The sequence below is a fragment of the Phascolarctos cinereus genome, unplaced genomic scaffold, assembly GCF_003287225.1.
Source record: "Phascolarctos cinereus isolate Bilbo 61053 unplaced genomic scaffold, phaCin_HiC Scaffold_5;HRSCAF=322, whole genome shotgun sequence".
Lineage (NCBI taxonomy): Eukaryota > Metazoa > Chordata > Mammalia > Diprotodontia > Phascolarctidae > Phascolarctos > Phascolarctos cinereus.
In genome coordinates this window covers 463645095-463660083 of record NW_027555958.1, presented here as the reverse complement: position 1 = coordinate 463660083, position 14989 = coordinate 463645095, and the positions used below count along the sequence as shown (strand labels likewise).

The following is a 14989-nucleotide window of genomic DNA, read 5'->3' as shown; positions in this document are numbered from 1 at the left end:
ATCTTTTCTCAGTAGTACAGTGATCTAAGACAGTTTCAGAGGACTTATGATGAAAAATGCTGTCCCTCTCCAGAGAAGGAACTGATGGAGTCTGATTGCAGATTGAAGCGCACTCTTTTTGCTTTATTATTCTTGGTCTGTTCGCTGTTGTTTTGGGGGGTTTTGGGTCAGTTTTTCTTCTGTGATGTCGCTAATATGGAAACCTTTTGCATGTGGATTCTATATCAGATGGCTTACCTTCACGAGGAAGGGGGAGGGGGAGAGCCAGGGAGAGAATATGGTACTCAAAATTTAAGAATGAATGTTAAACATTTTTGTTTACATGAAATTGAAAGAAAATAAAAATTAAATGAAAAAAAGTAACTCATATGCCGTATATGGCACATTGCCATCTGAGAGTTTCAATGTCAATTAATAAATTAAGGCTTAATTTAAAAAAAAAATACGATGAGCAGGATGGTTTCTGAAGAAACCTCAAAAGACTTATATGAACGGATACAAAGTGAAGGGAACAGACCAGGAGAACATGGTGCACGATAACAATAGTATAAGGACGATCAGTGTGGAAGACTTGGCCACTCCGATCAAGGCAGTGGTCTAAGGCAATGCTGAAGGACCCGTAGCGAAGGTCTATCCACCTTCAGAGAGAACCAGTGAACTCTGAACCCAACCTGAAGCATGGGTTTTTCTTAACTTTATTTTTGTTGGGGTTTTTGTGTGTGTTTTCTTTTGCAGTGTATGGTAATATATTTGGCATGACCACACATGTATAATCAAAGTCAAAGTGCTTGCTGTCTCAAGGAGAAGGAAGGGGTGGGTGGGAGGGAGAGATTTTGGAGCTCAGTTGTTTTTTTTAAGTGATTAAATGTAATTGAAAAAAACAAAGAGAGATTGCCCTAAGGCACAGTGGTGGGGATCTGCAGCCCGGTGTGCCTGGATGTGGATGTGGATGTGGGGTTGGACCTGCCATTCCCTCTTCCCACCCACACTGATCCTTTCCGCCTTGGGCCCCTGCAGGCAGGGACAAGGAGCACAGTGCTTCTTGTTGACACCAGAATGGGGGTCTGGGCCATGGCTTGGCAAGGGTCTTGGAAACCTAGGCTCTGAGCAGGAGCTGCGGTGACTTGGGGGCCCATGGAGCCCAGCCTGGGCCAGGCTGTGGCTGTGCCAGCCTCTGTTGTCAGGGCTGGGCCTTGCTGCCCAGGTTAAGGCAGATGGAGCCATGCTAGGTTGATGTGATGATGCAGGCTAAGAAGTGGAGATGTCTGTGAAGCTCCCTTCAACTGGAACACTTTCCTCCCTTTTGGGATCACGGCCAGTTGGCAATCTTATGTGTTCTCTCAGTCCTTGTCATGAGCTCCTGGGGTAAATAACTTGGAGCTCAGTGCCCTCGTAACAATTTCTCTTCTGATTTTTTTGGTAAATGGGCCCATTTTCATTCTGTATTAGAAATGCTTTATAAGAGTAAGTGTGAATGTGTATGTGTGTTTGTGTGTGTGTGTGTTATGTTAACTAGAGGAAAAAACAGTTTGCTTCTGGCTTTTTAATAGTGCTTCTGTTACAAAGTATTGTTTGTTTTCCAGATGTCTGTCCGCTAATCTGTGTGGCTTCCCTTTCTTTTATAGTTTGTTTGGATTGCATAAGAAGGTCATCAACATGGTACACAACTTACTGTCCAGCCATGACTCAGACCCGCGGTACTCTGACCCCCAGGTAAAGGCCCGGGTGGCCATGCTCTATCTACCTTTGATCGGCATCATCATGGAAACTGTGCCCCAGCTGTACGATTTCACAGGTATCTGTCACATCGAAGACATTATGTTGTGCATGTTCCTACCAGGGGGAAAGCAAGCAGTTAATTTGTTCTGAAGTTAAGCCTTTCTGTTACTTAAAATCATGCATTGCAGTTTAAGGTGGTCATAGAGATGCATACACGTAGGCCTTGTTTTAAAAGAATCCCTTGTGAAAAGTGCATTTGCCAAAGTGGAAAGTGAGGAGGTGATTTTTCATATGCTATGAAGAGTCTTCACTTTAGAAGTGAAAAGTTTCTTTAAATAGGAATTGAATTTAAAATATCCCATCTAAAATCCCCTTTTGTACCCAAGCACTTCAGAATGCATATATTTGTATCACATGAAAAAATCTGAAAGAAAAACGTCCCAGGTCAGCAAGCCTCTCTCTGTTTAACAGCTAGATCAACAAAATAGCCAAGTAAAAGTGGTTGGCTCTGCTTCTGATCCTGGCGTTAAAGGGCACCCGGAGAGCAGCTCTTTGCGAGGCTCGTTCCAGAACCGTTTGTTTTGCAGCAGCTCTTAGAGTGTTCTTGCCTTGTGCCTTTTATCAGTGATTTCCCTGCCTGCCCTCCCCAGCCCTGAGAAGCAGCTTGGCGTCGTCCAGAGGGCCAGGGTCAGTTCACCCACCCAGAGCTCCCAACACCCAGGAGATCACTGGTCCAGCCCTCAGAGACTTGTGGAGGGAAAGGGAGGTGATATACAGGGTTCTGCCAGCTGAAAACACAGGGCAAATGCCAGCAGTTGTTGTGACTGTCACGTGTTGGGATGGCACCATTGCATTTATGTGAGAGCAGCAGGGGCCTTGGGGCCAAATTCCCACTGGGGTCGCGCCACCACTGGACAGAACTCCCTTCCCCTAAGAGGAGCGCTCTCCTTTCCTCTTCCTGCAGGCTTCCTTTTATCCTCGGTAACTTGAGCTTTGCAGACAGAGCTCCCATAGTAATTAATGCCGCCATGTTCTGTAACACTTGGCATTCTGAGAACGTCCTTTAAAGTGGTAGCAGGAGCAAGGAGGAGGAGGGTAGGGCATAAAGAACCTACATGTGATCCTTGTTTCTTTTGGACTCTCTCCAGAGACTCACAATCAGCGGGGACGGCCGAGCTGTGTGGCAATGGAGGATTATGAAAGTGAGGGTGGAAATATGATAAGCCAGACGGTGGCCATGGCGATCGCCGGCGCGCCGGTCCCCCAGCTTGCGAGGCCCAGCAGCTTTCTGCTCACTTCCTCGGTACAAAAGCATAACCAGGGCTTCTCTTGTGGAAATGCGGGTCTGTGGAGGGACAGAGTAGCCCCTGCTCGGGTGGGCGGTCGGTCTAGCGACCCTGGGAAACGTTTTATGTCGGCCCTGGAGTTAGAAGATTGAGACCTGAGATTTGATGTTGGACAGGCCTGTTTTCAGTTATTTATCAGCTGAAAATACTTATTTAGGGCCTATTCTTTATCAGCTTTGAGATTTTTTTTTATCTGAGTGAGGGAAGTGTGACAAATATCCTTTTAGTTATATAAAGAAATAACTTTTTTATGTTTGAAAAATGATATATTCACTCCAGGCAGTGTTTTCCCCTACTCTTAAAAACAAGGCTAAAGCAGATTTTTAAACCATTTTTCCCTTTAGAGAAAATACAGTAGTATTTACTAAAACTAAACTGTGTTAGGGAGCGGCCCTGTCATTGGTCCAGTCAGGGCTTCTTAAACTCTTTCCACTCTCAACCATGTTTCGTGACTTTTCACGTGTCAGCCGCGTTTGTTGGTGTTACGTGGCCTGAGGCATGTGCAGTGCAAAGTACACATGCTGGACATTCAGAACCCAGGCTGCAGTGAAGTTGTGTGATGCAGTGCAGGCAAGCATTGCCAGAAATGCCTCGCATTCATCACACCTGTGATTTTGTATTCATTTTTGGTTATAGAGCCTTCAGAAACCTTTTACTGTTGCCAAATTTTTCATGACCCCTTATGGGGCTGCGACCCCCAGTTTAAGAAGGGCTGGTGGGCACTGTGCCAGGTGTCAGCAGTGCACGGGTGAAAAGCCATCTCTCCCATCAAGCAATCTAAAGTCTAAGAGGGAAAACATGGCATGTGATCGGATAAGCATGATCCGAGACGTGAGGGACCTGGTCCAGAGGAAAATCCAGGCCCAGTGCTCTCGTGTGTGACTTGGTGCTCATAATGGGGAAAGGGTCGGGGGCGAGGAAGAACAACGCTTAAGGAGACATTAGAAATACACCGGAGAAGATGCAGAAGGCCGCAAGACAAGCAGAAGGGTCGGTCTGCTCTCGTGTTCAGTCCAATACACGCCCTCTTTTGAAAAAACTACAGGCTAGAAGCTTTCAGTTCCTCATGTGGTTCTCTCTCTCCTGTCCTTTGCGTATTAAAATGTTCATTTTTCTGTTAAATTTGTAATAAAAAAGGTAAAAGTCATCAGAGACTTTGCACTTTATACTTTGAAAAAAGCCAGAGAAAGATGAAAATAAACCTGTGTATGGTGACCTTAAGTCGTATACAACTGGAGAGAGAGAAATAAAGAGTTTCCCAAAGCTTCACCCAGACACAGAGGAAGCTTTCTGGGGGTACTTCAGAAGCGCTCTGGAGGCAGCCTTCAGGGTAAACGTACGGAAGCCTGTAGGTGAGGCGGGTGTTTGGGGTGCAGAGGGCGGTGACTAGAGCCAGCCTCTGACACCGGGTGATACCGGTCAGCTGTGGACAGGGCCCCTGTACGCGGTACTGCCATCTCAGTGAAGTGCTGCCTCCTGGTAGGGGCGGAACAGCCAGCTTTTATGAGTGTGAAAACAGCTTTGAGAGGTCAGTGCCTGCACTGCATCCTTGAGTGTAGAAGGCAGGAGGGCCTCGCTTTCTATGGAGGTGCAGTATGACCTAAAGGCAAGAGTAGATTTGGATGCTCCAAACTGTCTGAGAGTCGAGTACAAGCCTCAGGTTGTGATGAGAGAAGTGGCTGAGTTAGCGACCGTGGCCCGGAAGAATCGGAGCTTCTTTTGTTTTTTGTTTTGTTTGTGGTAAGGCGACGGGGTTAAGTGACTTGCCCAGGGTCACACTGCTAGAAAGTGTCAAGTGTCTGAGGTTGGAATTGAACTGAAGCCCTCCAGACTCCAGGGCCAGTGCTGTATCCACTGCGCCACGGCACTGCCCCTTTGTCGGGGGAGGGGCTGCTCCTTTGCCTTTATCCTATCGTCTTTTGCTCGTGGATGAGATGATTATTAGATGTTTGTTCACTTTTTTCATTTACTCTTCAGCTGTTACGAAAGTTGTTGCAGATTGCCTTAAAGAAAGAAAACAAGGCTCCAGCCCGAAATGCTTGCATTCTGAAATGCATGTTGCAGATCCAGATTGTTTCTCCCTTGTGTGGCCCTCTTTGGGGACATGAAATCCGTGGGCCCAAGCCCCCTGGGAAGACTGATGTATTACATTCCTATGGGACCCTCTGAGTAAATGTCATCTAAATCATAGGATTTTTCAGGGTCCATCATACATAGTAGCTTGGGGCATAGGGGATAGAGTGCTGCTCTTGGTGTCCAGAAGACCTGGCTTCGCACAGTGCCTCTGACACCGGCTGTGTGACCCTGGGGAAGTCACTAAACCTCCCACCGCCATTTTGCATTGTCGGTCTCTGACGCTAAGTCTATGGTGCGGTGATGCTCCGGGGGTGTCAGGCGGCTGTCTCAAGAATCTCAGTTTTAGACGGGTCTCCATCTGTGGCTGGTAGAGGAAGGTCCCACCCAGGAAGTTTCCACGCTGATGGAATCACAGGACCTGTACTTACTTGTATTAGTGCACTTCACTAATCAGAACTTAATCTGGGAGAAGGCAACAGTGAGCTGCGTCTGTCCTCACGGTCCTTCCCTCTCTCCTTGCTTTCAGACGGGCCGGCAGCACTCCATGTTTTCCGCAGAATCAAGCAGGAGCCTTCTGATCTGCCTGCTCTGGGTCCTCAAGAACGCAGACGAGACCGTCCTGCAGAAGTGGTTCACGGACCTCTCGGTCCTGCAGCTTAACCGCCTTCTGGACCTGCTCTACCTCTGCGTGTCCTGCTTCGAGTACAAGGTAGGTGGGGAGCGTGCTGCTCTGGGCGCATTGTGCGAGCAGGAAGAGGAGCTTCCTTCTCCAGCATACCCCCGTTGTGTTGTGCTTCCATTTTAGGGGAAGAAAGTCTTTGAAAGGATGAATAGTTTGACCTTTAAGAAATCAAAGGACATGAGAGCCAAGCTGGAAGAGGCCATCCTTGGAAGCATCGGAGCCAGGCAAGAAATGGTGCGTCGCAGCCGAGGGCAGCTTGGTAGGTAGCCTGGCGCTCCCCTGCCGGGAGGGTCTGCACCGACATCCCGAAGGGGGTCTGCAGAGCATCTCTCTTGAACATCCATCTTTGCATCATAGTTTAGATAGGAACCCTGGATTGAAGCAAAGGAAAATTTAGATTTGCAAACATATAGCTATGAGTATGTATGTACAGTGTTATGAGTGAATGAAAAAAACACTCATTAGATGCTGACTGTGTACCAAGCATAGTGCTGAGTGCTGGGAATAAAATAGAAGAAAGCAAGGCAGAAAAAAGGCCCAGACACTGGGGGAAACAACAAAATTGACCTTCAGGACAGGCGGACAGTACTGGCGCCCCGAGAGTGCCTTGTTGGGTCGGATGGCAAGGCCCGGGGTCCTCCATCTCCCTGGAAGGCATAGAGTCAATGGTTCCTGTGTTCCTATAGCCATGTGGGCTCCCCACGGTCAAGGGTAGGGGCAGAGGGGGAAGTTGGCTCCCTGGGATGGTGGGCCTTCTCTGTATGTGGCCATCCCAGATAGGGAAGTACTCCCCCAGACAGTGTCAATGTGAGGCCAATAATGGGGGGTAGGGTGTTATTAGTAATTTCGCTCGTGTCCAACCCTTCATGACCCCATTTAGGATTTTCTTGGCAGACCTACTGCCAAGTATCAAGTGGTTTGCCATTTCCTTCTCCAGCTCATTTGACAGAGGAGGAAACTGAGGCAAACAGGGTAAGGTGACTAGGAAATGTCAGAGACAGGATTTGAACTCAGGGAGATGACTCCAGACCCTGGGCTCTGTGCACTGTGGCGCCGCCTAGCTGCCCAATGGAGAGACTACCTCTGTAGAAATTCAAGTTTATTGTCATTTGCTGACAGTGAAGGTAGGAAACTGTTCACATAGAGACAAGTCCAACGGATTACAGAAAGGAAGGATTGTTGCAAAGACCCGCAGCCCCCCCAGCCCTCCTCCCCCAGCAGACTCCCGCAGCTCCCCGCTGCCTCCGCGGTCCTCAGTCCTGCTTTCCATCCCTTTTTGTTGCCGTGTGTCTTATGCCCTACGGGCACCAGTCCATCCTGCTGATGTGCCCTTCTGGCTTCTGCTCATACCCAGCGCTCAGTCTGCCATCTGTGTGCCCCAGCTCTGGCACACATCCTGCCTCACCGCCACCTCTCAGAAGCCCTCGTTGTCACCCAGATTTAGCTCCAGCGCCTGCTAGGTGGGGCCCTTTCTGACCCATCCAGCTTGCCCCCTCCCATTACCCGGTATTTATGTGATATGGGATTTATGTGTGTGAAATACCAATTTACGTGCCCTCATTGTCTCCTGAGAGAAGACTGCTCGTTTTTTGTCTTGAGTTCCCAGTGCCCTGCACAGAGGTTGGCACATAGCAGGTCTTCATACATGCTTACTAATTAGATTGATTGCCATGTGCATATGTATTTCTTTGGCTGGCTTTCTTCCTTAGTATTGGCAACTTGCAGGATTTTTCCTCATGCATTTTTCTGCTGGATTTGGCTGTTTCAGTATTTTTCCCCATTGATAGATCTTTGATACAGTCTTTTGAATTCTCTGCCTCCTCATTTCCCCAGTCTGCCCCCACCAAAGGTAGTGATTGCATCTTCTCATAAAAGGGACTTTTCTGTCCTAGCAAGGGGACAAAAACCAGGGCTCATTCCCCTCCTCAGTTTACTGCGTGGGCAGAGTCATTTCTTGTGGACGGGCTCCCCGCTCCCAAAATGTCCTGATCCCTTCTGGGGAAGAAAGGGAAGCCTAACACCACCCCCCAATATGTCCCAAGACCCGGCCTTCACCTTGAGCAGTACATGGGAAGCCCTTCCTTGGTGCCAGCACTGAGCACTGGGTTGGCGCTGGAAGAGAAAAGAAGTCTAGTAAATTAGACGGGCTCCCTTTGCTCACGGAGCTCAGTCCACTAGGATGATGTGAGTCCTCCCCAAATAACTAACAGAATACATCCCAGAGAGGAGGTGAGCGATTACCCACCAAGATCTCCAGAGGGATCATCAAGGAAGGCTTCCTTGAGGTGGTGGCCTTGGCGCTGGACACTAAAGGGCTCATGGAGGTCACAAAAAGGAAGCTGCCCTCCCAGCTCCCCTGGGTTCAGGTGTCACCTGCCAGACTCCTTAGCCTGTAGAGCCGACCATCATCTCCGTCCTGAGCGCTAGGCCCCTGGGCATCCAGACGCCTGGACCTGCCCTGCCTATGCTTATCTCAAGCTAGTGTCCCAGTAGGACCAAAGTGGGACCCATTTTCCTGGCCCTTCCTGTAGCATGTAATGCTTCCTCTTGACCCCTTGTCCTTTGGGGCAGCTAGACCATCTTTGGCTCAAGCCTCTTGTTGCCTTACATGGAATAGGGGCTTGACATTCGCTGATTGGATTGGATCCGCTCTGCTTTCCTAACCCTCCATTCACCTAGATCTCCTTCTTATCTGTGCCACCAAGATCCAGCCTGGGGCCCTCTGTCCTCCCTCTGACCCTCTTACCATCTACACTCACGGAGTCTCATTCAGAAGAGACCCAGGTGCTACAGGATCCGGCCAGGCCTGCCTGAGGCCCGTCTTATAGCAGTAGCCGGCCTTTATGTAGGGTTTTGAAGTTTGTGAACGTCTCTGTGCCTGGCTTCCTGTGAACCTCACAACTCCCCTTGGAGAAAGGTATTGTTCTCTCCATTTCACAGATGAGAGAACAGAGGCTGAGAGGTTGGTCACTCAGTTGGTCAGCAAGCATCTCTTAAGTGCCTGCTGTATACCGGGAGCTGTGTTAGTGCCTGGCCCGAGGAGCTCACAGTCCTTGTGGGGAGACAACAGGCAAACAGTGATGTACAAGCAAGCTCTGTAGGGGAAAAATAGGAGATGATGAACAGAGGGAAGGCGCTGAAATTAGGGGAATCGGTAAAGGTCTCCTGCAGAAGGGGGAATTCTACCCAAGAAACAGGCTATTTTAAATGTACTTCACAGATTCTGAGAGGAGAGAGCTTAATACCAAAAAAGAGCCTTACCTTGTTCTGAAGGACCCTTAATTACTATGAATTGCTGTAAGTTACTAGGCACCTGTGATAACTTTCCTAAGAATTTAAATATTAAACTGTCCAATTATTAGAGTTTGGCCTGGTCTAGATAATTTGACCAAGGGTGTCTTACATGCCATGTTTTATCACCTTGGCAGCTAAATGCCGGATGGAGACGATAGTGTAAACTATTTGTTGTTGGGTGGGTGGGTATCTGTCCTTTGGAGTGGCTGTACACTGCTGTGCTTCTGACACCAACCATGGAGACGAGACGTGCTTCAGATGATATTTTAGAAACATCATAGTCCTTCCGACTCCCCCCAGTATAGCTAAGGAAGCAACAAGTCTGTACCGAAGGCCTGCTCTGTAGCCATCACTTCCCAGGGCTGCAGGGGGGACACAAGGAGAAGTGTTAGATCCCCACGCAAGGTTGAGTCCACTTAACCAAAAGTTGGTCAAGATGTGTTGCTGTAAAACGCTGTGACTCACAAAATTTGTCGCATTTTGTTCTTTAAAAGTTAAACTGCAGGGAAGTGAGGGAGAGAGAGAAAGGAGGGCAGACGAGGAGAAGGGATATTCAGAATGCATGCCATCTTGGGGTGGGGGGAGGGGTGAGATGGGGTGAAAATTTGGAACTCAACATCTTGTGGAAATAAATATTGAAAGCTAAAAATAAATAAATTTTTAAAAATAAAATAAAAGTTAAACTGCATTTCGCATGGGTATAGAGGTGGTTTTTAACTGTCATGATGATGGGTGTTTGAGCAGAGCTTTTGAACATGGAACTCTGAGTAAAAAGAATTTTCTAGGGCAGGAATTTTGTATGTCTGCAAACAAACATGTGCTTGGTTCAGAGGGAAATCACCTTTACGGATTGGTTCTTCCTTTCACTTGGCAGAGAGAAGCCCCTCAGGAAGCGCCTTCGGAAGCCAGGAAAACCTGCGGTGGAGAAAGGACATGACTCACTGGCGCCAGAACACGGAGAAATTGGACAAGTAATAGAGCCTTGTCTTCTCGTGCTACTGGTGGGCCAATCATGTGACAAGCGCGCCAGGAACGTGATGAATTTGGCGGACGTTGCTTTAGAGGCGTTTAATTTTCTGCCATTTCCATTTTGCAGGAAGCCTTGGAGGAAGGGGAAAAAATTTACTTTGTCAGTAACCCCCAACCTCTGTTATTTTAAAGTAAATAAGTTGAGGAGAGATGGCAGAGCTAGAGGAAGCCAGCCTGACAGCCCTGAAACCTGGTCCCGAGGCCTCTCTGGCCGCATGTGGCTGGGCCGCTATGGACCAGTGCCCTGGGCAGCTCTCTACCTCTTAGGTCACAGGAATGCTGGTCTGTGGGTGAGATCATGGGTCTTGTCCTAGCAAAACTGCAGGGAATGTCTGTACCTCTAGATGTAGGTAGATTTTCCCTTGCACTCTCATCCAAAATCCATCAGTTCTGCACGTATTTACTCAGTGTACTGTGAGCCTCGTTCTCCTCTGGGCACCTGAAGTGTCCCCCCAATTCTCAAGGACTTTGAGATCTGGGAGATGAGGGCCCAGCCACACAGAGCCCAGGGAGACCCGGGTGAGTTAGAGGGAGCTAGTGCTGCTCACACGCAGAGAACGGGATTCACAGGCTGTGGCAATGGCAGCGGGCAGGGATAGACGCATGGGCATGGTGGTGGCTGAGCTGAGTCCAGTGGGGCGGGCTCTGAAGACACAGAGAGAAGGGCGAAGGCCCTATTCTAGGAAGGCAGCAGTGGGAGAAAAATCCTGAGAGTGAATCTGTGGGTGGGGTGTGCCGAGACGCCACTTTGGAGGCTCTCCTGGGGAGGAGTGATTGGTGGGTAGTGGAGGGCCTTGGATGTTGGCGTGAGCGGTCTGTATGTACTTCTGTGGGCTGTAGGGAGCAGCCTCTTCAGGGGTCACCGAAGTATGTTCAGATTTTTAGGTGTTCCATCTTGATTGAAGTCGGTACTCAGGTCTGAAAACCAAGGACTTAGTACCTGTAAACAGAGATGCTCTGCTTAGAGAGAATGGCCTAGCAAGTGTAGGATGAAATCAGAGAGAATCCTTATCTGAAAAAATGAAAAAATATCAATAGACTTGTTGCCCAAATACTAGTTACATACAATTCCACAAAAACTTGAGTAGTGCTAACAAAAACAGAAGCACATTCCTGTGTCCGGGTCCCACTCTGATGCCCCATTGTGATGTGGAGGTGATTCTGGCTTTTTGAAGCCTCCAGTGGCCTAGAGCAAATCCTGCCAGGGTGTGTCCTTCCCACTTGGAAGCCTCCAAACCGATCATCCCTGCTGCCCAAGGACCATCCTGGTACAGAGATGCTCAGCCCCAAGGGCCAAGAAGCCTCCAAACTGATCATCCCCACTGTCCAAGGACCATCCTGGTACAGAGATGCTCAGCCCCAAGGGCCAAGAAGCCTCCAAACCGATCATCCGCACTGTCCAAGGACCATCTTGGTGCAGAGATGCTCAGCCCCAGGAGGCCAGGAAGCCTCCAAACCGATCATCCCCGCTGCCCGAGGACCATCTTGGTGCAGAGATGCTCAGCCCCAGGAGGCCAGGAAGCCTCCAAACCGATCATCCCCGCTGCCCGAGGACCGTCTTGGTGCAGAGATGCTCAGCCCCAGGAGGCCAGGAAGCCTCCAAACCGATCATCCCTGCTGCCCGAGGACCATCTTGGTGCAAAGATGCTGAGCCCCAAGAGGCCAGGAAGGCTCTAATTGAAGGTCTGATTCTGAATTCTTTTACTGAGATTAAAAATATCCTGAAAAAAGAATAGAGGATCTGGGAGCAAGCCTGGGCAACCGGAATGGAGCAGGAGGATGAGAATAGACCAGATTGTCTTTGGGAAACTGCACTTCTCATGATCCCAAGCTTCTCCATGACACAGGGTCTGTCTCTTTAATCCCATTATTCTTCGGTGGGTGTTATATGCCTGTGAGTCATGGAAGGGGAGGGTTCCTGAAAAATCCAAATTGTGGGTCTCCCCAGGGTTGTTGGAGAGGTCTTGATGGCCTGAGCAGGTCACAGTCCCTTAGGAGAAGTGGCATAAAGGATGTCTCCAAAGAAAACAGGATAGAAGGATACAGCTGTTGGTCAAGTGGGGAGAGGAAGGGGTGGAGAGCCCCCAGGCCTCACGACCCGGGCCTCAAGAGCATTCATGGATGGGCTGCAGAGGAAGGTTGTCCTCTGACTCACGGGAGTGAATGCCTGCATTGTTGAGATTGGGACACTGGCTTTAGTAGAAGTGCTGGCCTTCAAGTCTCTGGGCTGGAATCTAAAGCCTAGTTCTGCTACGTGGGGCAAGTCAGCTCATCTCTCTTGGCCCAGGTGATCTCAGAGGTCTGGGCAGCTCCGAGTCCAAGACCTTCCCAGTGCATTCCTTAAACGCAGTCACCTCTGAGTTGTATCATTGGTCTCTGAGCAGCCTGATGCTGTAATCTCCTGGGTACAGCATGTCCTGGACAGAAGAGCCCTCTGTTTGTGGTCAGAATAATAATAGTAATGAGAATGATGAGAATGAGGCGGAGGAGAAGATAATCCTTCAATGTTTCCTATGCTGTACTGAAAGTGTATCATTTGCCCTAATAACAAATCTGCATTAAGGTCCACTCTCGGGCAGTTCTGAATCTTAGCAAGTTTTCACTTCAGTCCCGCCTAAGTCAGTCTCACCAGAACATAGCCATTGCCCTTCCTGATCACTGACGTGAGGCTGGTGAAACATGAGGGGCCACCACGGGCCTGCGCAGAGGCAGGTGTGGGGGGCACCGGCTCAGGCCAGTGGGGTTTGTTCCTGGCCAGATCCTCATCCCCTGCACCCCCAACCTGTGGTCCCAAGCATCCTCTAAAAAACACGCCCTGGACCTTAGTGGTTTATTGTTTGTTTACTTTACAAAAGCCATACCTCCCCGGCCATCCTTCCCCCTCGGCGGACGCTGCCAACCACGGCTTACTCTGGGTGGGCTTAGCGCTGGCCTCTTCAGTGTTCACACTGGGCTCTTGGCTTCTCCTTGGATGTCTGCGTTCTTATCGGTCACTCCAGCAGCTGTCCCCTTTCCTCCTCATTGCAGTCATTACTGTTTGAATCTTCAGAATTTTATTATGGAGAAGTGCAGACCTTGTGGCCAGCCAACATTAAATCATTGGGTTCTACTTATCTGTTGTCTTTGAGACATGTGCGTCTTAGCATAGGCTCGTCTCCTTTCCTGTCATGAATTCTATGATGGACTAGATGGCTATCCCTAGTTCCTCTCATTTCTAGTTAATTAGCCAATGTCCTTATGGTCAAAACCAGGCCCAGAATAATGGCTCCCCTGGTCACTTATTTCACCTTTTGAAAGATTTTTTTAAATTATCATATAACAAATTACAAATTGATTAGCTGACCCTCACACGCACTCTGGAATGTGCCCCAGTAGTTATCCTATTACCGCAATATCATGCTTCTGTGTCAGTCTGTGATCTATTTCCCAAGCTCCTCATCTGATTTTTCTTTCCACCCAAGGGGTCACCCCCAACACCATTGCTTCTGCTTCTCCCTTCTTTGAGCCACATTCAGGATTTACTCCATCGTGCTTTCCCATGCTGGCCTGGAAGTACTCCTCAGTTCAGTTCAGCTCAGAGAAAATCTTCCTCATGCACACTTTTAGTCCACACACCCTCTTTCTGTCTCGGGTTCTGTTCAGTAAGGTTCATCCTTCCAAAGCCTTACCACGGTACTGAGAAGTCTCAGTAGCGACTGCAAAGTGACCTTTGCCCCCTTGTATTCTGACATCTGGTTCTCTGTTTTTCGTAGCCTTTGTGCGCTTTGTTGCTGGTTGTCTTGGATTCTCTCATGAATTCTTTGCCTTTCTGCTGTTTTTCTGGGTCCCTGTTCACCATGCTCACTTCAGTATCAAGCTTGATCCATGGGGCAGTTTTCCTGGACCAGATCCTTGGAGGCGAGTTTCTTCCCTCCATTCCATTTTTGCTTTGAAACATGAAACGTTCATGTTTTTGCCAGTTCAATACAGTAGACTTTTATCAGGCTTTGTTAGAGCGGACATCTTACAAGTCAAGAAATGGAAGCCTAGAGAGGCTGAGTGATTTACCCCAGATCACAGCCAATAGGAGGTGAGAAAATGGACAAAACAGGCTGTCACTAGAGGCTACAAGAGGTCAGTGATGGTTCTTTTCAGCTCTCACCACGTGTGAGGACGGGTTCAAGAAGGATGTTGTCAGGAGAACTAGAGAATGCTGGAAGGGAAGGGGATAATGGTAGGAGTAAGACCCCTTAGAAAGCAGGCAAGGAACAGGATGTGGAACATAGCAAGGAGAGGAGCGGTCTCTTGTCCTCTCAAAATGAAGGGAAGAATAAGAAAAAGGACGTCATAACAGAAGGTCGAGTAAAGAGAACCATCGCTTCCTTGGTTGTCTTCATAAGGAGCATTTTCACAAACATCATCATGATTTGGGGCTTGACGAGAGAAGGAGATTCAGGAAGGCCGTGGCGTAGCGTGCCCTAAAAACACATGACGCAAAAGAAGGAAGGAGTCTCAGAGAATAATGTCAAGGTCCCAGTGAAACTGGGCTTAGTGAATGTAGGCCAACCAGAGCTGCCTCTGTGATGTGAACAGAGATTAAGGATTGAAAATCCCCCCACTGGAACATGTGAAGAATCTCAGGTCCCCCATTTCAAGATAAAAATCAGGAGGAAAAGAGAGTATTTTCAGGACCCAGCAGACAGGATCTCTTGGTGCAGCAGAGCCAAACTTAGTATTGCCTGAGGCTGGGGCCCCATAGAGCTAAGTAGTACGCTTCTTCATTGTCCATGGCCTTCTGTCAAGTCCATAAAGAGTCGAACTGAGCCCTCAGTCCAGGGTAGAAGGGAACTTATCCCAAAACCCA

The 14989-nt window shown here is 48.8% G+C and overlaps 1 protein-coding gene across 9 annotated transcripts in view; it reads left to right on the top strand.

Moving 5' to 3' along the window:
• The window catches only part of DOCK7 (dedicator of cytokinesis 7), a 174056-nt gene that overhangs the window by 133207 nt on the left and 25860 nt on the right, over window positions 1-14989 (top strand). For all 9 annotated transcript variants that reach the window (XM_020993043.2, XM_020993042.2, XM_020993040.2 and 6 more), the window contains 5 exons: window positions 1626-1795; window positions 2868-3022; window positions 5668-5850; window positions 5947-6082; window positions 9992-10088. In XM_020993043.2, coding sequence (XP_020848702.1) covers window positions 1626-1795; window positions 2868-3022; window positions 5668-5850; window positions 5947-6082; window positions 9992-10088 — 741 coding nt within the window. The remainder of the gene's footprint in view (window positions 1-1625; window positions 1796-2867; window positions 3023-5667; window positions 5851-5946; window positions 6083-9991; window positions 10089-14989) is intronic.